At 34.6% G+C, this 24,000-nt stretch overlaps 4 protein-coding genes and 1 pseudogene across 6 annotated transcripts; 1 reads left to right on the forward strand and 4 right to left on the reverse strand.

Moving 5' to 3' along the window:
• Nucleotides 1–931: 931 nt before the first annotated feature.
• Nucleotides 932–6,405, reverse strand: LOC148177659 (vanin-like protein 1). 2 transcript variants are annotated; one of them, XM_088032602.1, is made up of 6 exons: nt 6,342–6,405; nt 3,073–3,141; nt 2,877–3,026; nt 2,551–2,831; nt 2,020–2,501; nt 932–1,967 (listed from the first exon to the last, which is right to left on the reverse strand). In XM_088032602.1, the coding sequence occupies exons 2-6, from the start codon at nt 3,118–3,120 to the stop codon at nt 1,339–1,341; spliced, it is 1,590 nt and encodes a 529-aa protein (XP_087888728.1). In that variant the 5' UTR covers nt 3,121–3,141; nt 6,342–6,405; the 3' UTR covers nt 932–1,338. The 2 variants fall into 2 exon arrangements, with proteins under 2 accessions (XP_087888728.1, XP_087888727.1); XM_088032601.1 differs by having other exon boundaries at nt 3,073–3,305; nt 6,342–6,402.
• On the forward strand, nt 6,383–10,437 carry LOC148177660 (putative multidrug resistance-associated protein lethal(2)03659). The gene is made up of 7 exons (XM_088032600.1): nt 6,383–6,584; nt 6,635–6,865; nt 6,914–7,341; nt 7,384–7,540; nt 7,586–9,192; nt 9,237–9,464; nt 9,509–10,437. The coding sequence occupies exons 1-7, from the start codon at nt 6,511–6,513 to the stop codon at nt 10,429–10,431; spliced, it is 3,648 nt and encodes a 1,215-aa protein (XP_087888726.1). The 5' UTR covers nt 6,383–6,510; the 3' UTR covers nt 10,432–10,437.
• Nucleotides 10,438–13,354: 2,917 nt separating this feature from the next.
• Nucleotides 13,355–15,391, reverse strand: LOC148177661 (vanin-like protein 1). The gene is made up of 7 exons (XM_088032505.1): nt 15,276–15,391; nt 15,071–15,217; nt 14,666–14,952; nt 14,410–14,621; nt 14,260–14,364; nt 14,047–14,211; nt 13,355–14,001 (listed from the first exon to the last, which is right to left on the reverse strand). Exons 1-7 carry the CDS (start codon nt 15,318–15,320, stop codon nt 13,370–13,372), a joined length of 1,593 nt encoding a protein of 530 aa, XP_087888631.1. The 5' UTR covers nt 15,321–15,391; the 3' UTR covers nt 13,355–13,369.
• A 2,396-nt stretch (nt 15,392–17,787) lies between these two features.
• On the reverse strand, nt 17,788–19,784 carry LOC148177662 (vanin-like protein 1; annotated as a pseudogene). Its single transcript, XR_015769781.1, has 6 exons — nt 19,697–19,784; nt 19,118–19,639; nt 18,862–19,073; nt 18,712–18,816; nt 18,499–18,663; nt 17,788–18,453 (listed from the first exon to the last, which is right to left on the reverse strand). The product of XR_015769781.1 is annotated as a vanin-like protein 1 (transcript).
• A 1,777-nt stretch (nt 19,785–21,561) lies between these two features.
• Nucleotides 21,562–23,344, reverse strand: LOC148177663 (luciferin 4-monooxygenase-like). Its single transcript, XM_088032974.1, has 5 exons — nt 23,231–23,344; nt 22,975–23,185; nt 22,609–22,927; nt 22,245–22,562; nt 21,562–22,198 (listed from the first exon to the last, which is right to left on the reverse strand). The coding sequence occupies exons 1-5, from the start codon at nt 23,342–23,344 to the stop codon at nt 21,562–21,564; spliced, it is 1,599 nt and encodes a 532-aa protein (XP_087889100.1).
• Between the last annotated feature and the right edge of the window lie 656 nt (nt 23,345–24,000).

Genomic DNA, 24,000 nt, shown 5'->3' on the forward strand with positions numbered 1-24,000 from the left:
AAATTAGTAGAGATTTTTTTTTCTTAAGTTTCATATTTGTTATGAATATAGATAAAAATTATAGATAAGAAAGTAAAAATTCTAGATATTTTCGTCTTTAAAGCGAACCAGAAATTTTGAAATTTTGTTGTTTTTTTTAATTTCGTTAGTTTTGCTCCTAAAACAATTAAATTTGTAAAGGTTTTTTTCTTAAGTGACTCATTATTTGTACTAAATTCCAATATTCTTCAGCCAAGGAAACTAATTTTAGAAATTTTTGGTTTTAGAAGAAACTTGAAATTTTGTAATTTTTTTTCAAATTTTGTCAATTATGCCTCTAGACCAGTCAAATTTATAGACGTCGTGTTTCTTACGTTATTTCTTAATTGTAAAATTACAAAATTATATAGCAAAAAAAACAAAATTTAATTTTTTTTTTGAAAGCGACCTTAAGATATTGATAATTTTGCCTTTCCTTCTCTAATTCTGTCAATTTTGGCCCATGGTCAATCAGTAATAAAATTTGTGAACATTTTTTTACTTAAGCAACTGATTATCTTTGTTAAATTACAATATTATAGAGCAAACCCAAAAAAATTTAGAAATTTTTATCTTCACTGCAAAAAAAATTCGAAAATTTTGCATTTTTTTCTCTAATTCTATCAATTTTGACTTTTAAGTAATCAAATTTGTAATCATTTTTTTTCTTAAGTTACCGATTGTGTCAAATTACAAAATTATAGAGCAAACAAATTAAATTTAATTTTTTTATCTTTTGAGGAAACTAGAAATTTTAAAAATTTGGCATTTTTATTTCTAATTCTGTAAATTTTGAGCTTACAACAATTAAATTTATAGACGTTTTTTTAATTCAATAACTGATTACTTAAGCCAAGTTACAAAATTATAAAGCAAAAGAAACAAAATTTAGAATTTTTTAATTTTTGGGGCGCACCAGAAATATCAATAATTTTGCATTTTCTTTTCTAGTTCTGTCAATATTGGCTTTAGAACATTCAAATTTGTGGACATCTTTTTTATTAAGTAACTTATCAACTGTACCAAAGCACGAAATAATGGAGCAGAAGTGACAATTTCTCGAAATTTTTATTCTTCTTTATTAGAACGAATCAGCAATTTCAAAAATTTTGCATTTTTTTTGTAATTCTGCTAATTTTGTCGTAAGGCAAATCATATTTATAGAAGTTGTTCTCCATAAGTCACTTATTATTTGTACTAAATTTCAAAATTATAGAACTGAGAATTTTTATTTTTGGTGAGAACCAGAAATTTCGAAAAATTTACATTTTTTTCTCTTATTTTAGTAAATCGTTTGGCAATTAAAAAAATCTAAAGGATCTAAAGGATCACCATCAGCACTGATATCGCCACCAGCACCAGAGCACCCATCGTTGAACTCCCCGCGTTGCCATCATCATCGTCGTCGTCACCAGTACCATTCTTATCTCTTGGAAAAACATCCAATTGAAAATTTCTCCCATAAATCCCAAACGCGAGAAGCCGATTTTGCTCCCCGGTCGAAAAAGTCCTCTCCACCACCTCCCGCCCATCTTCTTCCACAGTTTCTTTGGTCCAATTAGTCATCTTGGCGGCAATTGGTCGTATCGAAGCCAACAAAGAGTTGGGAAACTGCGTCTTATTCTCGTTGACTTCAAACCTCGCTGTGATAGCAATTTGGTTGAAAGTTACCGGCCATTCTACTTGGCTGTAGGTGGGGAATCTTCGCCCACAAGAGGATGTGGAGGAGTTTAGACAAGCAATCAAGGCGCAGACTTCAATTCCGGAGTTGCAGATCTCCGGGTAATAGCGAACTCCAGAGAACGCCCCCATGAAGTACCTATAAGAAGTTTCAGCAGCTTCTTCAGAAGTTAGTTGAATGGTGAAGGTACAACAAAACTGACTCTCAGAGTGACAAACTCGCTCATTGATACTCGTTTGCGAGGTGTTGAGCGGCACCCACGTGTAATCTGAAAAAGCACCAGGTTAGAATCTCACCAGTCAGTACCGTGGTACTCTTACTGTAAAGACTATCGTCCACCATCAAAGGAAACGCGTCCATTTCCTCCGCCAAAACGTCAACTGAAGTTTCTTCGTCTAGCACCACCTCGCCGTTGACACTCTCGTACGTCTTACTCTGAGTACCACCTTCTGCAACGATAACATTGAAGAGACTGTCTTTAGATCCTCGGAAAACTGCAGTTCCTCCGGAAGCTTCACCAGGCGCGTTACCACCGGAAGCAAACAACATGACGTCGTGCTCGTAGGCAAACATCTGCTGACTTTGAAGAGCTGTAAGGAATGGAAGCTCCCCATGCCAGTACGCGGGGAAGATAATCCCATCAATGTCCTCCTTCAAGAGGTCTTGAGCCGGATTTTGGAAAAGAATATCAAAACAGGTGAAAACACCGAATTTGATACCAAAATCTGTTTGGAACGTTGCAATTTGAGGCACCTCAGGTCGATCTAAGGGCTTCTCGCCAAAGAGGTTGTACTTCCGGTACCTAAAAATCGAAGATTACTACAGTAGAGTTGGTGATAACGGTACTGTACTTCAAGATGATCGTTCCGTTTCTATCAAAAACTAAATTGGTGTTGTAAAAATAAAATCCGAAGTTTTTACAATTCTCGTTATCACTATCATTTTCGCATTTCGCTCGTTCCACCACGTTGGTGATGAGGTAAGTACTCTTAGCTTTCGCAAAGCAAGACAGTGCGGTCAATGGAGCACGATAAGAACTCTGATTACACGGATTGTCCTCCACCTGAATCTCTTCAGATGTGGAAGTCCCTATACCTAGACTCAGCTCCGGAAAAATATACATATCCACTTGCTACAAATGAAGCTCAATTGAAATTATACGCGAACAGCAACTTACCTCATTTGTGGCTTCTTCAGAAAAATTCATAACACGCGAATATTTGACGAGATTTGAGTTGATTTTATCGTTTTCGGTGGCAGAAGAGTTTTGTTCTGTTTGGAACTCTACGACGACGATTTTGGTTGTCAGAGTGTCCCATGGCGAGACCTAAATGTTGAAATAGTAAAACTGTGCAAATTTGATTGAGACTTACCTGTGCCCTGGCAACGATAAATAATAGAGAAAAACAGAACAGATTCATTTTTGAGTACAGAATTGATATCTGCGCGAAAAACTCTTCATTTAAGAGGGTTTAGTGGTGATATAATAACGCGAAATGAGCGATAAATTGATAAGATAAAAGGATGGGATTAAGCTTACCATTAAAAATGGTTGTAATTACTTTGATTGGTTAAACATTTCGTCACGATTACGCGGAAAAAAACACTACAAAGAGATAAGAAATAACAAGAAAAGAAAGACAAAAATTGAATTAACTTGACTTAAAATAACCGTGGGATTATGATAAAGACTGATTATGGTACCACGACATACAATTGTTTTTCTCCTAGCACAAAATTACTAATTAATTAATTAATTAATAATTATTTTTCAAAGTAAAATGGTGCCTTAGTAGGTATACTGTTTATTTTTCATTATTTTAATGTGCAGATAACCACTTTGACAGTGTAAAATATGCACTATAAATTAAAAACGTTACGTTGATAAGAATTGTAATTAACAAAAAATATTTTTTTTAAATAGAAATGTGGTCGAATTACAAAAGACCGAGTTTCATATTTCAATAATTTGATTCACAAAATTGCAAACTTGTTTGTTTACAATATTTATGCACAATCGGTAAAAATCAACGAATTTCCATGAATGACAATGAAGTTTCAACTGAAATATCTCTTAAACGATTGTTTGCATTTTTGGCAAAAAGAATGCATTTTGAAGAGTTTTATCGATTCGTCTAAAGAAATTTTAATTTGCATGACAGGATCCTTAATTATGTAGAATTTTGTTTAATCCTGAATAAAATTTAAACTATTGATGATTTGCTTAACATATTAGAATACACATATGTATAATACATATATTTTGTATCTACAACTCAGTCTGTTACATTTGATATACAACATGTTTAATGTCTTCATTAAGATAAGAAATTGAAATTTTGCACAAACAGTAATAATTAAGTATGACTAAAACTATGTTGCCTTATACTCTGATATCTCGCTTATTTTGGAGTAAATTTGAGTTATTCGTACTCATTTTACGTAGGATTTCATTCTGAATCCAAAACCGAGTTCAAAATCAGTATAGGACTTCCACAAATTTAACGCAAAATAAATGAAATTTGGTGGACTTTTTTCTTTAAAAGCATTTATTACCTGCACCAAATTTCTAAAATTCTAAAACAAGAAATACGACTTTTTAGAAATTTTTATTTTATAGGACGAACTCAAAATGAAAAATAGAAATATAAAATTTGGTGGACTATTTCTTCTTGAAGCATGAATTAAGTGCACTAAATTCCAAAATTGTAGAGCAAAAAATACGAATATTAGAATTTTTTATTTTATAGGATCAACTCAAAATGCAAATTATTTCATAAAAATTAGTAATTTCAACACAAAGATATAAAATTTGGTAATCTTTTTCTTCTAAAGAAATTTATTGAGTGTAATAAATTTCAAAATCAAACGAACAAAAAGTACAAATTTTAGAATTTTTTATTTTATAGGATCAACCCAAAATGCAAAATATTCCATAAAAATTTATAACCTTCTCAGTTTTAACATCAAAGAGATGAAATTTGATGGCCTTTTTTAGAGACGTTTATTTAAGAGTGTTTAGAGTGTTTAATAAGTTGACTATGTATATTACGGAATTTCTCAAACAAAAGTAGAATTTTTAAAAAATTTTAAAACAAGAAGTTGTGTAGTGTAGTCTACCAAATTGCAAAATATTAAATCAAGAAACAGGAATTTTAAGAAATTTTCATTTGGTAGGACCAACTCAAAATACAAAATATTCTTAAAAAATTAATAACTTCCATAATTTTAACATCAAAGAAGTGAAATTTAGTGGACTTCTTTGGTTAACAGCATTTAATAAGTGTACCAAACGACAAAGTACAAATTTTAGAATTTTTTATTTTATATAGTACAAATTTGAAATGCAAAATATTCGATAAAAATTAATAACTTTCACAAATTTAACGCCAAATAAACTAAATTGCAGAAGCTGTTTGTTTAAAAGTATTTAATAAGTTTACAAAATTTCAAAATTTTAGAACAAAAAATACAAATTTCTAAAAAAAAATTATTTTCAATGACGAATACTTTAAAATGCACGCAAAAAAACGCCAATAAAAAGCTTTTTTAATATTAAATTTTGTTTGCTAAGATTTTGCCCATACATTATCGAATTTTCAATTTTTTTTCGACGAATTTTTTATGACCTACTTTCAGTTATTAGAACTCATATCATGCAGAATTTCACGTTTAATCCATAACCGGGTTTAACATTTACCCACAAAAACTAATAACTGAGTTATGATATGATGATTAAATTTTGGATAGTTGGTTTTTATTTTTCAAATTTTGAATGCTCAATATCTTCGAAATTACGACAGACAGTAAGAAACATTCTTCGCATCGTTTTTTTCGCGATTTCCTCTTTAGAATGGGCTTTTATTACCAAAAAATAGATTGCTGTTTTTTTTTGCAAAAATTTTTTAATTCAAACGACAAAAACTTTTAAATTTTTGGTTTTTTGACCGTCACTTGTGAACTATTTGTCGGAGATTTTAGCCAGTTGAAAAATCTCGAGTTGCTCTTTTGACTTAAGTTTCTTTAAAATGACTAAAATATCTCGCTTATTTGCAGAGCAAATTTAACGTATAAATGCTCATTTAAAGCATAACTGAACGCCAAATCTAAAACCGGTTTCAAAATCTAGTTTTTTAAGTTATGTGTGCTCATTTTATGCAGAATTTCACGCGAAATCCAAACTTTTCCGAATTTTTAACTTACGTCGACAAATGACCCAATTAAAATTGAGTTTATTACCTTTGTAACTATGCCTATAATAATTATTAGTAGGAGTATTAATTATAAAGTCCAATTATCCATATCGGTAATGTGAATTTAAGTATGCTTTTACTGCACTAAAATAAAAGTCAAACTAAAGTTGTATAAAATTCTTACATGGGATATAAGAATCGTGACAGGAATTTTATGTTACTTTAACCAAAAATAAAAAATAACTCAAATTGGGGTCTGGTTACTATCTGAATAACATAACTTACAGATTTTTATGTACTACCATAAAAGTACTTTAAAATAATTAAAAAAAATTTTTCGAAGTACAAAATGTAAGTCCCTAGTTATGTTGTTTATTCATATATTCAAATTTATGTGGACTTTGTTAAGTTGTCGAAATGAATATTCCAATGATTAATTTATTTACTACCTGATAAAATGCCTTTTATCATAGCTCACAAAACAGCACATGTAGCACTTAACAACAAGAAAGCGTTACTGTGATAAGAAGTTTATTTGCAGGCGTTAAACGAGGAGCATTCCAATACTTAACAGTTGGCACTAATTTAGTTCTTTGGATTTTTTTAGTGACTAGAAAAATGGTAAAAAAAACACACCAAGAAAAGCGACATCCGAAAGACAGATCAAATTTTTTATCCCATTTTCTGTTTTGGTAAGTAACAGAAAGTAAATAACTTTTTTTTTTTCTAAAACGTACCACAGCTGGCAGCTCCCCATCATTTGGAACATCAGAAAAAATAAAACTAGTCCCAATGATTTCGTGACAGCTTGTCAAAGCCACGACTGCAAACTCTTAGGAGACAATTTTGAAAAAGCATGGAGAGAACAAATTAAGCAGAAAAGGCCTTCTTTAATTAGAACGATGTTTAAAACTTTTGGACTAGAACTAGTAATAGGAGGAGTACTATACTTTCCTGCCGACATTGCAACAACGTAAGTAAATAATTTGATAGTTTCCAATTTTAATTTAATTATATTCAGAACCCTGCAACCAATTTATCTGGGAAAGTTTCTAAACTATTTCACCTCTAATCAAACTGTTACCATAGAAGAGCAGTACTGTAACGCATCAATGATAATCCTTGCAGTCTTGTTGAAGGTGTTAAGCTTCCAATTCTTTTCAATTAATTGTTTGTCGACGGGTATCAAACTACGGACTTCTTGTAGCTCTATGATGTACAGAACCATTTTGAAAACAAAGAAGAGTACTCTACAGAAGGCCACGTTGGGTCAAACTATCAATCTCTTTTCCAGTGAAGTCGATAGATTTGATCAAGCTCTTCTCTTCATTCAAGTTCTGTGGATTAGCATCATCAAACTTATAGTAACAGGAGTGGTACTGTACCTGTGGTGTGGTTGGCAAGGTACCGCCGGAATGGCACTCCTCTACCTCTTCCTCCTATTCCAATGTAAGTACCAACAAGTCGTTCGTTTTTCACACTTTCTTTTAGACCGCGTGTCCAAAATTCAAGTAGCAAAGACCATGAAAGTGGCCCAAGAAACCGACAACAGAATCCGCATCATCAGTGACATGGTGTCAGGCATACAAACGATCAAAATGTACGCATGGGAAAAATCTTTCGCCAGTTTGGTCCAGTCAGTACGAAGGTACGCTCGTCTTTTTGATCCACAGTAACTCAGTCTTTCTATTAGAACAGAAATGCGGCACATCAGAACCTCCCGCACTCTCTACGACGCGAATTTGATCTTCAGTTCTTATGGCTCGAAAGTACCGATTTATATCTACTTATTGTTGGTGGTGTTTGGTGCCGCTGACTTGGAGCCAAAAGTGGTTTACATGGTCATAACTTCCATGGACTTGGCTAAAGTAACTTTGACTTTTATAAATGGAGGGATAAATCAGTTGTCGGATCTCAAAACTACCATCAAGAGAATCGAACGGTTTTTACTTCATTGTGAAGACAACTCTGCGCGGAAACCACCGAGGAAGGATCCGAGGATTGTGGCCACAAATCTAACTGTTGCTTGGGACTCCTCCACCGTCTTAAGCAAAGTGGATTTTGAAGCAGCTCCCGGTGAATTCGTCGCGATTGTTGGTGCCGCGGGTACAGGCAAATCCACTCTTTTCCAAGCGGTACTACAAGAACTTACTATAGTTGATGGTACTCTTGACGTGGGGGGCTCTCTGTCTTACGCCTCCCAAGAACCGTGGATCATTCCGGCGACTCTCCGAGAAAACGTGCTCTTTGGAGAAGATTACAACGAGGTGAAGTACCGCACGGTACTGCGCGTCTGTGCTTTGGAACACGACATTTCTTTCTTCCCTTTTGGAGACAACACTCTCGTTGGAGAGAAAGGAGTCATGCTAAGTGGAGGACAAAAAGCCCGAGTGAACTTAGCCCGAGCAGTTTACCGAGACGCTGAGATCTACCTTTTGGACGATCCTCTATCAGCTGTGGATTCTTCAGTGGCTGCTCAGATCTTCACCGAGTGTCTCCTCGGGTACCTCAAACACAAAACTGTCGTGTTGGTCACCCACCAATTAAAATTTCTCAAGAATGTTGACAAGATTTACGTCTTTGAGAATGGAGGAGTGAAGTGTAGCGGTCGGTACGACCAACTCAACATCGCAGCGTCCCAAAACTTCGTCGAAGAGGAGGTGGTCATCAACAAAACAATGTTAGAGACCCGGCGACAATCCGAAGTCAAAGAAGATGGTGCTAAAGTCACCATGAACCGGTACTGGTGCTATCTGAAGTCGAGCGGTCACTGGTGCTTCGTCTTCATTCCTATTTCTCTCTCGATATTGAGTCAGATGGTTCTCAACGCATCGGACTTTTTTCTAACGTTTTGGATCAACACTAAAGAAAATTCTGATGGGAGTTACAGTACCGACTTGAGGTGCCTCTATGTTTACACCGGACTTCTTGTTTTATTGATGGTGGTACTGCACCTGTGCTCTTGGACATTCATAGGTTGTTGCAAGAGGAGCTCCACAAACTTGCATAAGAATCTGTTTGATAGTACTCTACGTGCTCCAATGGTGTTCTTTGATCAACACGCTTCCGGGCGTCTCATCAATCGGTTTTCTCGCGACATTGGAGTAATTGATTTGGTGGTACCATCAGACTTGTTTCAACTGATCTTCCAAAGCTTGAGTGTTATTGGAGTGTGTCTAATTCTTATTATTGTTAATTATTGGATGGTGGTACCGACGGTGGTACTGTTTCTTCTTTTCTGTGTTATTTCGTCGTTTTACGTGCCTACGGTCAACAGCGTGAAGCGGGTAGCTGCTACAAGTAAGTTACTAAAGAATCTGATCGGTACCACTGTCAGTTTTTAGGACGGAGTCCGATTTTTACCCTTCTTTCGACAACAGTTCAAGGAATATCAACAATTAAAGCGTTGCAGGCAGAGGCAAAATTCTTGAAGGAGTTTGATGTCCTCCAGAACTCTTTCAACGCCATTGAGTACATCCAAAATGTCTTTCGCTCTGGATACGCCTTCTGGATCGATCTCGTCTGTGCGTTATACATGAGCGCGTTTGTCTTCATTACGATGAACTTCCAAGGTAAAAGTCGTAATTTCACGTCACATTTTTGATAATTTTTGCAGAAACTTTGGTCGGCAACGTGGGTCTGGCCCTCACGCAGTCCTTTCTCCTCATCTGGGCAGGGCAGTACGCGATGAAACTCTACGGAAATCTCGACTCCACGATGACTTCCGTGGAGCGTGTGGTGAAGTACGCCGATTTGGAGGCAGAGAAAGACGAACCGATTCTTCAAGTTCCCAAACAGTGGCCTTCTGAAGGAAAAATCGTCTTCAATTCCGTGTCGCTTCGACATTCAAAAGACAAACCGCTGGTGCTGCAACAAATCGATTTGACCATCGAAGCGGGGGAAAAAATCGGTGTTATTGGAAGAACAGGGGCCGGGAAATCGTCTCTAATTTCAACCCTTTTTCGCTTGTACGATTTTGATGGAACTATCCAAATCGATGGGGTTAACATCAAGTTGATTTCTCTGAAGACGTTGCGGTCGAAAATCGCAGTTATTCCTCAAGATCCCGTTTTCTTCCTCGGGACGCTGCGGAAGAACTTGGACCCTTTTAACGAGTTCCAAGATGCCAAGTTGTGGAGAGTTTTAGAGGATGTAAAATTAAAGAAATTTGTGGAAAACTTACCCAATGGTTTGGACAGTCCGATATTAGAACGCGGGGCGAATTTCAGTGTTGGTCAAAGACAAATGTTGTGTTTAGTGAGAGCTATTTTGAGAAACGCAAAAATTGTTGTTCTTGATGAAGCTACAGCGAACGTAGATTTGGAAAATGATGAGTTGATTCAAGGGACGATCCGGCGGAGGTTTGAGAAATCGACGGTTTTGACGATTGCGCATCGGTTGAATACTGTTATGGATTCGGATAAGATTTTGGTGATGGAAGAAGGAAAAGTTGTGGAGTTTGGTCCAAAAGAGGAGCTCTTGCGAGATACTAGCAGTTGTTTTTATAAGTATGTTCATACGAGTGCCAATAAAATTTAAATCGTTTTTTGTCTTCTAAAATAAATCTCTTAAAAATATTAAAAATTTTGAATTTGAGTTAATGAACGACTCGAAGGTAGTAATTTGTCCAAATTACATTGCTATAACTGTAAAATTATCATAGTTACAATTTTTTGAAAAAATGTAATTTTGGTTCAACATAAAAATAAAAAATTCTAAAATTTATATTTTTGGCTCTATAATTTAGCGATTTGGTAAAGTTATTAAACAGTTCAAAAATAACAATCTGTTTAAATTTTATTGCTATAAAAGTAAAATTGCTTGAGTTACAAATTTTTGTAAATTGTTGGATTATTTTGGTTCTGATTGAAAATAAAAAATTCTAAAATTTGTATTTTTTTCTCAATAATTTTGCAATTTGTTCAATCTCTTTAAAGTTAAAATCTGCCTAAATTTCATAGCTATAGCACCAAAATTGCCAAAGTTACAAATTTTTGAAAAACATGTTGGATATTTTTAGTTCAGTTTGAAAACAAAAATTTCTAAACTTTGTATTTCTTGTTATATAATTTGAAGATTTGGTGGAGTTACTAAACAGCACAAAAATTGCAATCTGGCTAAATTTCATTGCCATAACATTAAAATTGCTAGAATTACGAAGTTTTTAAAATAATAGCCTGGCGCATCCACCATTTGTAATTTTATATAAAATTTATTTTTTATTGCCAAATATAAAAAGTACGGTCTAAATAAACATAAATTATTTAGAAATATTTTTATATGAAAAACAAGTACTAAGTTTCAATGCTATAACAATAAAATTGTCTAAATTACGTTTTTTTTTAATAATTTTGGTTCATCTTTAAAACAAAAAATTCTAAAACATGTATTTTTGGCTCAATAATTTAGTAATTTGGTGGTGTTATGAAATCACTTAAAAGTCGCAATTTTTTTAAATTTTATGGCTATAACACTATAATTGCTAATGTTACAAATTTTTGAAAAACATTTCGATTTTTTTTTGGTTCAGCATGAAAATAAAAATTTCTAAAACTTGCATTTTTTGTTCTGTAATTTAGAGATAGAGTTAATAAACAACACAAAAATTTTAATCTTGCCAAATTTTATTATCATAACATCCAAATTGACAGAATTACAATTTTATGAAAATAATAGGCTGGCACATCCACCATTTGTAATTTAATATAAAATTTATTTTTTACTGCCAAAAATGAAAAAAATGGTCTAAATAAACCTAAATTATTTAGAAATATTTTTTATATAAAAAACAAGTTTATTTGATCGGTATAATAATACAATTGTCTAAATTACAAATTTTAGTATTTTTTTGGGTATTTTTGGTTCAGCTTCAAAACAAAAAATTCTAAAATTTGTATTTTTGGCTCAAAAATTAAGCGATTTATTGGAGATACTAAACAAAGCATATACAATATCTTGCTCAAATTTCATTGCTATAACACTTAAATTGCCAGAGGTACAAATTTTTGTAACTTTTATGAACAATTTTGGTTCGTCTTAAAAATAAAAAATTCCAAAATTTGTATTTTTGGCTCAAAAATTTTGCGATTTGGTGAAAATACTAAACAAGTCAAAGATAACATTCCGCTAAAATTTCTTTGCTATAACACTAAAATTGCCAGAGTTACAAATTTTTATATTTTTGTAAAATTGTGTTTTGTTCGTGCAGTTTATTATTATTAATAAAATTATTGCAACTGAACCCCCAAAATAACAAAATTAACAACGACCCCAAAAACCTTCAGCACCGTTTCTTTCTTCAGACCAAAAAGCCCCCCTGCGGAAAAGTTTGGCAAATTACTCTCAATATAACCAACCAAACAAAAATACTCCTCTTCTTCATCTTCTGCAGGACGTGTTGACCGGTACAACTCATAACACATTTCCAAGACATTTTCAGCTTCTTTAACGTTACAATCACACAGAAAAATTATAACCAAGAACCAAACCTAGAAGCCCAAATCGCACAAACTGTAATTTTACAAAAGCACTCACCACAAAGTACCAAGTTCTGAGACCGGCTGTCAGTGCTATACTGACCACCTGAGGATCTTCTCTGCGCAAGATGACCCAAAGAAGAAAGAAGATTGTCCGTAAAATCATCTGCGCAACAATCAACGCGATGGGAACTCCAAACACCGAACTAAACAAGAAGGAGAATTTGTACAGGCGGCACATATTCTTCGCAATCTTTCGTAGAAGAAGAAGCGGAGATTTCTGCGTGTTGGTTTTGAGGCGGCGGAGCAACAGTACGTTTATTGCTTTGTACATCTTCAACACCTCTCTTAACACCACAAAGATCAATAAGTTGTAATACAAGAAGATGAACAAAGACATGGACGTCGGTACGGACGTTTTTAACACCGAAGTCGTACCAAAAATCGGTGCCGACAATACAAAGAACAGCGTCTCGGTCAGAGTATAGTACAACACCACAGCGAAAAGAACCAATTTCTTCGGTACTGCCTTAAATTGAACGTCATTCAAACTCGCGCTGACTGAAATTAGAGTGTTGAATAGACAGTACCAGAGGTTTTCTTTGCGAAGGAGCCACACCATCACCCAGAAGTTAAATAAATACGAAGTTATGTCAATTGCTAGGTACGAAATACTGATAGCCATTTCGAGGTGAGGATTCAAATAATCAATTAATAATATCATTGTAATTGTAGTTATGAAATTAAAAAGAACGCGGTACAACTTTCTTGGAAATGATTCTGCTTGGATGTCAACTCTTGAAGGGGTAAGAGCGATGAAAGCGCCGAATTTAAAGAGAGGGCGCAAGAGCTCCAGCGGCATTTTCTGGCGTGGAGGTACTAAAATGAGTTACTTTAATGGAAACACGAATTTCAAATTAGACAAATCGGAGATAATTATATTTTATTGGAACGACACGAAGCATCGATTAGCACGTTATTATTTGTACAATTCGTTCTTTTTACACAATTGCCATTAAAATCGTCACAAACACTCCAATTAGTACCAAAGTACTCGTTGTGGAACTCCCCGCGTTGTCATCATCATCGTCATCATCACAAGTCTCATTGGTACTATTTTGACCATCCCTTGGGAAGACGTCCAACGCGAAATCTCTCCCATAAATCGCAAACGTAAGAAGACGATCCTGTGGTGCCACCGTGGCAAAACACCTTTCGATCCACCCATCTTTGGTACTTTTAGTCCAATTGGTCTGACTGGCGTCAATGGGTCGTACCGAAGCCAACAAGGAATTCGGGAACTGAGTCTTATTCTCGTTTAGTTCGAACTGGGCGGTGATGGCAATCTTGTTGAAAGTGACGGGCCATTTAACATCTCCAAAAGATTCGAATCTTTGTCCACACGAAGAGATGGAGGAGTTTAAACACGCAATGATTGCGCATACTTCAAGACCTGCGTCGCAGATTCCGGGGTACGAGCGCACTCCTGCGAAGGCCCCCAAGAAGTACTTGTAAAAGCTCCCAGTTGCTTCTTTGTACGTTAGGTCAATGTTGAAATGGCAACAGAAGTTGTCGGAACAGACTTCTTCGGTGATGGCTGTTAGAGAGGTGTTGAGAGGGATCCAAGTGTAATCTGCAACGAAGATATGAGAGGAGATTGGGCCAAAGATGGTCTTACTTTCAAGACTGTTATCAGCCATGAGAGCAAACGCGTCCATATCTTTCGCTAATGAGTCTACAGTTGGTGGATCCTCAACATCGACAATACCATTGACGCTCTGGAATTTCATGATCCGGGAGCCCCCTTCAGCCACAATCACGTTGAAGAGACTGTCTTTGGAACCTATAAAAGACAATTTAACTAATACAACTGAAACACTTTTTGAAAGACCTCGATGAACTCCAGTACCACCGGCAGCCTCCCTTGGATAGTTTCCCCCGGCCGCAAACAAGACGATGTTGTGCTCGTACGCAAACATCTGCTGACTCTGAAGAGCTACAAACATAATTTAGTACAACTTCACTGTGAGGACCTGAAGACCTGTGAGGAATGGCAGTTCCCCCTGCCAATTCGTTGGGTAGATAATCGCATCGATTCCTTCCTTCAACACGTCTTGAGCTGGTCTTTGGAAGAGAATATCAAAACAGGTGAAAATACCAAATTTGATTCCAAAGTCGGTTTCGAAAGTTACCACATGAGGCTTCTCTGGTCTGTCGAGGGAGTTTTCCCCGAAGAGATTGTACTTGCGGTATCTGCAACCAAAAGTCAACTCTTGGAGGTAAGTTGGACTTCTTACATGTGCGCGATTGCTCCCGTTCGATCAAACACCACGTCGGTGTTGTAGAAGTAAGAGCCATTGTTTTTGCAATTGTCGCTGTTGCTGCAAGCAGGATTTTCACACTTGACTTGCTCAACAATGTTGGTAACAATGTAGGATTTTTTTATTTCCGCAAGACAAGATAAAGCAATTAGATCTGAGTGATAAAGACCCTGGTGGCAGGGAGAGGTGTTTAAATAAACTGGTTCAGAAGTTGAAATAGTTTCTCCGAGACTCCCTTCAGGAAATATGTACATATCACTGTCCTACAATACAAATAATTATGTACATCACTCTCGCCAAACCTCATAGCGCAACTCGCTCACACGCTATAAAGAGCTTTTAGCGCTTGTATTGTAAATAACTATTGGGGAACAACATTACCATGTCATCGTCGCTTGTCTTGGACATAAGAAGTACATATTGGACAACATTTTCGTTGATTCTGGCGTCTTCAGAGAGAGTTTGGTTGTGTGATCTTTGGAATTCGACAACTGCAATGTTTGCTGTTAAGGTGTCCCATGGTGAGGTCTGAAGGAAAAACGGAATTAAGAAAAGTGAAGTTTGAGGTGATCATAAGTTTACTTACAGCTGCAGAGACCAAAGAAAATAAAGCAAAAATCACTAAAATCATCGTAGACTGTTCGTTAATCGGTTTACGATTTACAAATATCTGATTTGAGAATTTCTAATGATGGTGATATGACGTGCGAGTTGATTAGATAAAACAATTGAACTTTACTGAGAGTCTTGCAAAGTACGCGTGATTGAAAGTCCGAGAAACTGAACTTTTTATCGGTTCAAAGAATTAAAAAAATGTAAACAGATTTTCCTTTTTTCGTATTTTTCATTTTCTTTTTGTAGGTTTTGACTTTATAATTTAGAAATTTGCTGGAGTAAGTAAACAACTCAAGACTTGTTATTTGCCAAAATTTCATTGCTATGACACTACAGTTGCTAGAGTTACGAATTTCAGTAAAAATTTTAGGTAATTTTGGTTTTAATTAGAAATAAAAAATTCTAAGATTAGTACTTCTTCTTCTATAATTTGAAGTGGAGATATTAAACAACACGAAAATAGAAATCTGATCAAACTTTATTACCACAACATCAAAATTGCCGGAATTACGAATTTTTGAAAATAATAGCCTGGCGCATCCACCATTTGTAATTTAATTTTTACTGCCAAAAATTAAAAATTGTGGTTTAAATAAACATAAATTATTTAGAAATATTTTTATATAAAAAACAAGTTCTAAATTTCATTGCTATAACAATAAAATTGCCTAAATTACAATTTTTTTTTAATAATTTTGGTTCACCTTTAAAACAAAAAATTCTAAAACGTGTATTTTAGGCTCAATAATTTAGTAATTTGGTGGTGTTATAAAATCACTTAAAAGTCGCAATTTTTTAAAATTTTATGGCTATAACACTATAATTGCTAATGTTACAAATTTTTGAAAAACATTTCGAATTTTTTTTGGTTCAGCATGAAAATAAAAATTTCTAAAACTTGCATTTCTTGTTCTGTAATTTAGAGATTAGATGGAGTTAATAAACAGCACAAAAATTGCAATCTTGCCAAATTTTATTATCCTAACATCAAAATTGACAGAATTACAAATTTTTGAAAATAATAGCCTGGCGCATCCACCATTTGTAATTTAATTTTACTGCCAAAAATTAAAAATTGTGGTCTAAATAAACATAAATTATTTAGAAATATTTTTATATAAAAAACAAGTTCTAAATTTCATTGCTATAACAATAAAATTGCCTAAATTACAATTTTTTTTTAATAATTTTGGTTCACCTTTAAAACAAAAAATTGTAAAACGTGTATTTTTGGCTCAATAATTTAGTAATTTGGTGGTGTTATAAAATCACTTAAAAGTCGCAATTTTTTAAAATTTTATGGCTATAACACTATAATTGCTAATGTTACAAATTTTTGAAAAACATTTCGAATTTTTTTTGGTTCAGCATGAAAATAAAAATTTCTAAAACTTGCATTTCTTGTTCTGTAATTTAGAAATTAGATGGAGTTAATAAACAGCACAAAAATTGCAATCTTGCCAAATTTTATTATCCTAACATCAAAATTGACAGAATTACAAATTTTTGAAAATAATAGCCTGGCGCATCCACCATTTGTAATTTAATATAAAATTTATTTTTTACTGGCAAATAGGAAAAAATGGTCTAAATAAACCTAAATTATTTAGAAATATTTTTTTTTTGAAAAACAAATTCTAATTTGATTGGTATAATAATACAATTGTCTAAATTACAAATTTTAGTAGTTTTTTTAGGTATTTTTGGTTCAGCTTCAAAACAAAAAATTTTAAAATTTGTATTTTTGGCTCAAAAATTAAGCGATTTAGTGGAAATACTAAACAAGGCATATACAACATCCTGACCAAATTTCATTGCTATGACACTAAAATTGCCAGAGTTACAAATTTTTGTAACTTTTATGAACAATTTTGGTTCTGCTTACAAATAAAAAATTCCAAAATTTGTATTTTTGGCTCAAAAATTGAGCGATTTGGTGAAAATACTAAACAAGTCAAAGATAACTTTCCGTCCAAATTTCTTTGCTATAACACTAAAATTGCCAGAGTTACAAATTTTTATATTTTTGTAAAATTTTATTTTGTTCGTGCAGTTTATTATTATTAATAAAATTATTGCAACTGCACTCTTATTTATGATACCAATAAAATTATTGCAACTAAACCCCCAAAATAACAAAATTAACAACCACCCCAAAAACCTTCAACACCGTCTCTTTCTTCAGACAAAAAAGTCCCTCTGCGGAAAATTTTGGCAAATTACTCTCAATATAACCAACCAAACAAAAATAGGTACTTCTCTTCTTCATCTTCTGCAGGAGGTGTTGACCGGTACAACTCATAACACATTCCCAAGACATTTTCAGCTTCTTTAACATTACAATCACACAGAAAAATTATAACCAAGAACCAAACCAGCATTTTCTGGCGTGGAGGTACTAAAATGCGTTACTTTAATAAAAACACAAATTTCAAATTAGACAAATCGGAGATAATTATATTTTATTGGAACGACACGAAGGATCGATTAGCACGTTATTATTTGTACAATTCGTTCTTTTTACACCATTGCCATTAAAATCGTCACAAACACTCCAATTAGTACCAAAGTACTCGTTGTGGAACTCCCAGCGTTGTCATCATCATCGTCATCACAAGTCCCATTGGTACTATTTTGACCATCCCTTGGGAAGACGTCCAACGCGAAATCTCTCCCATAAATCGCAAAGGTTAGAAGACGGTCCTGTGGTACCACCGTGGAAAAACTCCTTTCGATCCACCCATCTTTGGTACTTTTAGTCCAGTTGGTTTGACTGGCGTCAATGGGTCGTACCGAAGCCAACAAGGAGTTCGGGAACTGTGTCTTATTCTCGTTTTGTTCGAACTGGGCGGTGATGACAATCTTGTTAAAAGTGACGGGCCATTTAACATCTCCAAAAGATTCGAATCTTTGTCCACACGAAGAGATGGAGGAGTTTAAACACGCAATGATGGCGCAGACTTCAAGACCTGCGTCGCAGATTCTGGGGTACGAGCGCACTCCTGCGAAGGCCCCTAAGAAGTACTTGTAAAAGCTCCCAGTTGCTTCTTTGTACGTTAGATCAATGTTGAAACGGCAACAGAATTTGTCGGAACAGACTTCTTCGGTGATGACTGTCAGAGAGGTGTTGAGAGGGATCCAAGTGTAATCTGCAACGAAGACATGAGAGAAGAATGGGCCAAAGATGGTCTTACTTTCAAGACTGTTATCAACCATGAGAGCAAACGCGTCCATATCTTTCGCTAATGAGTCTACAGTTGGTGGATCCTCAACATTGACAGTACCATTGACACTCTGGAATTTCATGATCCGAGAGCCCCCTTCAGCCACAATCACGTTGAAGAGACTGTCTTTAGAACCTGTAAGAGACAACTTAAGTAATCCACCGACACCAATTAATCAAAGACCTCGATGAACTCCAGTACCACCGGAAGCGTCCCATGGATAGTTTCCCCCGGCTGCAAACAAGACGATGTTGTGCTCGTACGCAAACATCTGTTGACTCTGAAGAGCTACAAACACAATTTAGTACAATTTCATGATGAGGACCTGAAGACCTGTGTTGAATGGCAGCTCCCCGTGCCAATTCGTAGGGTAGATAATAGCATCGATTCCCTCCTCCAACACGTCTTGAGCTGGTCTTTGAAAGAGAATATCAAAACAGGTAAAAATCCCAAATTTTACCCCAAAGTCGGTTTCGAAAGTTACCACATGGGGCTTCTCGGGTCTGTCGAGAGGGTACTCCCCAAAGAGATTGTACTTGCGGTATCTGCAACCAAAAGTTAACTCTTGGAAGTAAGTTGGACTTCTTACATGTGCGCGATTGCTCCAGTTCGATCAAACACTACGTCGGTGTTGTAGAAATAAGAGCCATTATTTTTACAATTGTCGCTGTTGCTGCAAGAAGGATTTTCACACTTGACTTTCTCAACAATGTTGGTAACAATGTAGGATTTTTTAGCTTCCGCCAGACAAGATAAAGTGATTAGTTCTGAGCGATAATTACCCTGGTGGCAAGGAGTAGTGTTCAAAAAAACTTCTTCAGATGTTGAAAGAGTTTCTCCGAGACTTCCTTCAGGAAATATGTACATATCACTGTCCTACGATACAAAAAATTATGTACAGCATTCTCGCCGCAATCTCATAGCACAAGCTGTTATGGTATTGTATTGTAGAAATCAAAATTACCACGTCATCAGCGCTTGTCTTGGTCATAAGACGTAGATATTCGTGAACATTCTCGTTGATTTTGTCGTCTTCAGAAAGAGTTTTGTTCTGAGATCTTTGAAATTCGACAACTGCAATGTTTGCTGTTAAGGTGTCCCATGGTGAGGTCTGAATAAGAAACGGAATTAAAAATGTGAAGTTTAAAACAATTAGAAATTTACTTACTGCTGCAGAAACCACAGAGAATAAAAAAAAACTCGCTAAAATCATCGTGGACTGCCAATCTGTTTGCGATTAACAGATATCTGATTTGAGACTGCTAATGATGGTGATATGAAGTGCGAGTTGATAAGATAAAACAATGGGGCTTGAGTGAGAGCCTTGCAAAATACGCGTCATCAAGAGTCCAAGAAACTGAACTTTTATCAGTTCAAAGAATTAAAAAAATGTAAACAGATTTTTCTTTTTTTGTTTTTTTCATATTTTTTTGTGTTTTGATAATTTTGAAATTTCGTGAAGTAAATGAAAAAATTTAGGTTTGTTATTTGTCCAAATTTCAATGATATAACACTACATTTGCCAGTAACAATTTATTGAAAAAAAATTTACATATTTTAGCTTCAACACGAACACAAAAAAATTTGTATTTTAGGCTCTATAATTTAGCAATTTGGTAGAGTTATTAAACAACTCAATAGTAGCAAATTGGTTATATTTCATTGCTATAAGACTAAAATTATCAGTTCCAAATTAAAAAAAAGAGTTGAACATTTTTAGTTAATCATAAAAATAAAAATTTCTAGAATTTGTATTTTTGGCTCTATAATTTGGCAATTTAGTGGAGTTATTAGACAACTTAAAAGTAATAATTTGGCGTAATTTTATTACTGTAGCACTAAAATAGTCAAAGCTACAAATTTTTATAAAAATTTTCAGATAATTTTAGTTCAGCATAAAAATAAAAATTCTAAAATTTGTATTTTTGACTCTATAATTTTACAATTTGATGGACTTTATAAACGACTTAGAAAGAAATAGCAGTCTGACCAAATTTCATTGCTATAACATCAAAATTGACAGAATTACGAAATTTCTTGTACATTTTTAGATAATTTTGGTTCAGCTTGAAAATAAAAAATTCTAAAATTTGTATTTGTAGCTATATAACTTCACAATAGATTGATAGACTTAATAAACAATTTAAAAATAGCAATCTGGCCAAACTTAATTGCTGTAACACTAAAACTGTCAGTTACGAATTTTTGAAAAAAATATTGCAAATTTTTGGTAAAATAAAAAAATAAATATTTCTAAAATTTATATTTTTTTCTCTATATGTTAGCAATTTGGTGAAGTTATTAAACAACTTAAAAATGGCAAGTTGGTACGCAAGTAGCCGCAAATTTTTGGTCTAGATTTTTGGTAAAATATGAAAATAAAAATTTTTAATATTTGTATTTTTGGTTTTATAATTTAGCAATTTGGTAGAGTTATTAATTTACTCAAAAGTAGCAATCTGACAAAATTTCATAGCAATAGCACTAAAATTGCCAAATAAAAAATCCTATTTTGGATATTTTTGATTCAACACAAAAATTAAAAAAAATAAAATTTGTATTTGTATCTTTATTATTTAGCAGTTTAATGCATTTAATAAACGACTCAAAGATAGCAATTTGCCCAAATTTTCATTATGATAACTATAAAATTGCTACCGTTACAAATTTTTGAAAAAAAAAATTGATTTTTTGGCTGCCAATGTCTGCGATTGACAGATATTAGATTTAAAGATATCAAATAATGTTGATAAGATAAAATAATGAACCTTGAAAGAAAATCTAGCAAAATATGCGTCATTAAAAGTCCGAGAAACTGAACTTTTAATCAATTCAAAGTATTTTTTTTTAAATTGTAGAAAAGCTTGTTTTTGTTCATATTTCTTATATTTCCCCTATTTTTTATTTTTCATTTTTTTTGTATCTTCTTTAATGCTCAGAAAAAAAAATTTTTTTTCTTTGTTTCATTCTTTTATTTTTTTACTTTCTGTTCCTACAACCACAAGAAGTTTTCTTCGAACTGCTTTGAAAAAATTATTCCTCCTCCAACAACCCTCTCAATTCCTTTCGCAAGATCTTCCCAATAGCATTCCTTGGAATCTCCTCCACAAACACAACTCCTCCATGCAGTTGCTTTTCCAAACACACAAACTTTGCCAAGAACTCCACGACCTCCTTCTCAGTAACCCCCACACCTCCCTTCCTGACCACAAACGCCACCGCCAACTCTCCATACCTCTCACTTGGTTTCCCAACAACAGCAACATCTCCAACTCCAGGATGCTTCATCAAAATTTCCTCAATCTCCAGCGGTGGTACTTGAAACGACTTATACTTAATCAAATCTTTGATACGATCAACGATATAAAAGAAATGATCTTCATCGTAATACCCTATGTCTCCACTTTTGAGAAAGCCTTCAGAATCAAACGCCGCTCGGGTACTATCGGGATTATTAATATATCCAATCATATGAGTGGATTTGACGAGAATTTCACCTGATTGGTTGCACCTGAGAACTTCCCCGGTTTGTTGATCGACGATTTTTACCGAAACGCCTGGTGCCACTTTCCCGCAGCTTCCATGGTTGTTTGAAGATGGAGGAGTTATAAAAACGGCAGTACCGACTTCTGTCATTCCATAAACTTGTCGAATTGTCTTAAGATTGAATCTGCAAAGAAATTTTAGAATGAAGAACAAACGAAACGAGGTGGTACTTCTGTAGAATCTTCTTATAAGTCGCCTCTTTGATAACCCCAGCAGCGGAGTGAATCTCCTTGATTGAAGACAGGTCGTACCGGCCGACCAGAGGACTTTTAGCAAGAAAGTCTGCCATGGTTGGTACTATGAAGAGCTTGATGACTTTGTACTTCGGGATTAGCTGGAGGTAGAGATCCGGTACGAATTGGGTCATATTCAGGTACTTCGCTCCTTGGTACAACCCGCAGAAACTGATTCCAAACCCGTGGACGTGGCAGAAGGGTACTACGTTGATATTCACGGTGTTGTCGTAAAAAGGGTACAATTCCTCGTCTCTGGAATTGGGTAAAAAGTACTTTTCTTCTCCAAAAATAATCTTACTCGACGTGGCTCAAGTTCAAGCGGAGAGTACCATGACTGAGCATGACGCCTTTGGGGGGACCGGTGGTACCGGAAGAATTGACAATAATAGCAACGTGGCTGTTAATCTCGCTAATTTCTTCAAACTCAAAGTCGACGTCAGACGTCGTGGTCAAGTCTTCGTACGACAAAGAGTCTCCACTTAAATCAGTACCATCAAGTAGTACCAAAACCTCTATAAAAGGACACTCCAATTTCAGTTCGGTTAGTTTGGGTAGTACTTGCTCCGAACAAAAAACCACTTTGGGTTTGGACAACGAAAGACACTTCTTCAGCTCGTCTGAAACTCATCACTTTAACAACCGAAGAAGTACCACCGGTACTAACAAATTGTGTAACTCGGACTCAACAGATGTATCGGAGCTCCTAGACAAAGACCTGCAATGAGAGCCACCCAGAATTTATGAGAGTTCTCGCTGATAATGCAAAGATGGTCGTTTTTTACCACTCCTAAAGAATTCCTCAGGTTTGCTGCTAGGCTCAGAGACCTGGAAGTTAGTTCTCCATAAGTGCACGTTTGGTCTGTTTTAATTTCGACCTAAAAGAACTGATTAAGAGTGGTACTAAAGAAAATGGGTCTTACGAAAGCAACTGCGTTTTTATCAAAACTGTTGAGTCTTCTGAAGAGGATTTTTCCCACGTTTTCTTCAGGGAAGGCTGAAGTTTTCGAGGGGAGAGAAATAGTTTTGGATGTCATGCTCGCAGATTTTGAATTGAGTGAGAATGGGACACGTATCGAACGTGTTGTATCGGAGTTGGTTCTTTCGATATGGTGCTATTTTAAGCGTGCGTTTTGCAAGATAGAGCATACAAAGAAAAACTGAAAAAAAAAATCGAGAAAATAGAAATAGAGGTCAGGTCAGGTCAGGGTGCTCAGAAAGAGTTAAAAATAGACTCAAAAAGTACTCTCAATGGTCTAAATTGTTTAAGCGGTGTCAAACCGACTTGAAAAAATTCAAAATTTTGAAATTTTTATAAATTTTTGGTTTAGCAAGAAAATAAAAAATTTTAAAATTGGGATCTTTGGCTCTATAGTTTAGCGATTTGGTGGAATTAATAAACAACCTAAAAATAGCAATCTGCTCAAATTTCATTGCTATAACAATAAAATTGCCAGAATTACGAATTTTTAAAAATTTTTTTGGGTATTTTTAATTTTGCGTAAAAATAAAAAAATCTAAAATTGGTATTTTTGACTTTAGAACTAAGCAATTTAGTGAAGTTATTAAACAACTGAAACATAGCAATCTACCCAAATCTTAGTGCTATAACAGAAAAATTGCTAAAATTACACATTTTTGTAAAAAAACAAATAAAAATAAACAAATATTAAAATACTAGAAATTTTAAAGT

The sequence above is a fragment of the Gnatocerus cornutus genome, chromosome 3 (assembly GCF_029298725.1).
Source record: "Gnatocerus cornutus isolate USDA-ARS CGAHR chromosome 3, icGnaCorn1.1, whole genome shotgun sequence".
Taxonomy (NCBI): Eukaryota; Metazoa; Arthropoda; class Insecta; order Coleoptera; family Tenebrionidae; genus Gnatocerus; species Gnatocerus cornutus.

Coding starts and splice junctions, on each gene's coding strand:
- LOC148177659 (XM_088032602.1), bottom strand. CDS start 3,120: ATGAATCTGTTCTGTTTTTCTCTATTATTTATCGTTGCCAGGGCACAG. Junction 3,027..3,072: donor TTATCGTTGCCAGGGCACAG/GTAAGTCTCAAT, acceptor TTCAACATTTAG/GTCTCGCCATGGGACACTCT. Junction 2,832..2,876: donor CTGAAGAAGCCACAAATGAG/GTAAGTTGCTGT, acceptor CTTCATTTGTAG/CAAGTGGATATGTATATTTT.
- LOC148177660 (XM_088032600.1), top strand. CDS start 6,511: ATGGTAAAAAAAACACACCAAGAAAAGCGACATCCGAAAGACAGATCA. Junction 7,342..7,383: donor CCTCTTCCTCCTATTCCAAT/GTAAGTACCAAC, acceptor ACTTTCTTTTAG/ACCGCGTGTCCAAAATTCAA. Junction 7,541..7,585: donor TTGGTCCAGTCAGTACGAAG/GTACGCTCGTCT, acceptor TCTTTCTATTAG/AACAGAAATGCGGCACATCA.
- LOC148177661 (XM_088032505.1), bottom strand. CDS start 15,320: ATGATTTTAGTGATTTTTGCTTTATTTTCTTTGGTCTCTGCAGCT. Junction 14,622..14,665: donor ACGGGAGCAATCGCGCACAT/GTAAGAAGTCCA, acceptor TTTTGGTTGCAG/ATACCGCAAGTACAATCTCT. Junction 14,212..14,259: donor TGGTACTGGAGTTCATCGAG/GTCTTTCAAAAA, acceptor TGTCTTTTATAG/GTTCCAAAGACAGTCTCTTC.
- LOC148177663 (XM_088032974.1), bottom strand. CDS start 23,344: ATGACATCCAAAACTATTTCTCTCCCCTCGAAAACTTCAGCCTTCCCT. Junction 23,186..23,230: donor ATAAAAACGCAGTTGCTTTC/GTAAGACCCATT, acceptor CAGTTCTTTTAG/GTCGAAATTAAAACAGACCA. Junction 22,199..22,244: donor TATAAGAAGATTCTACAGAA/GTACCACCTCGT, acceptor ATTTCTTTGCAG/ATTCAATCTTAAGACAATTC.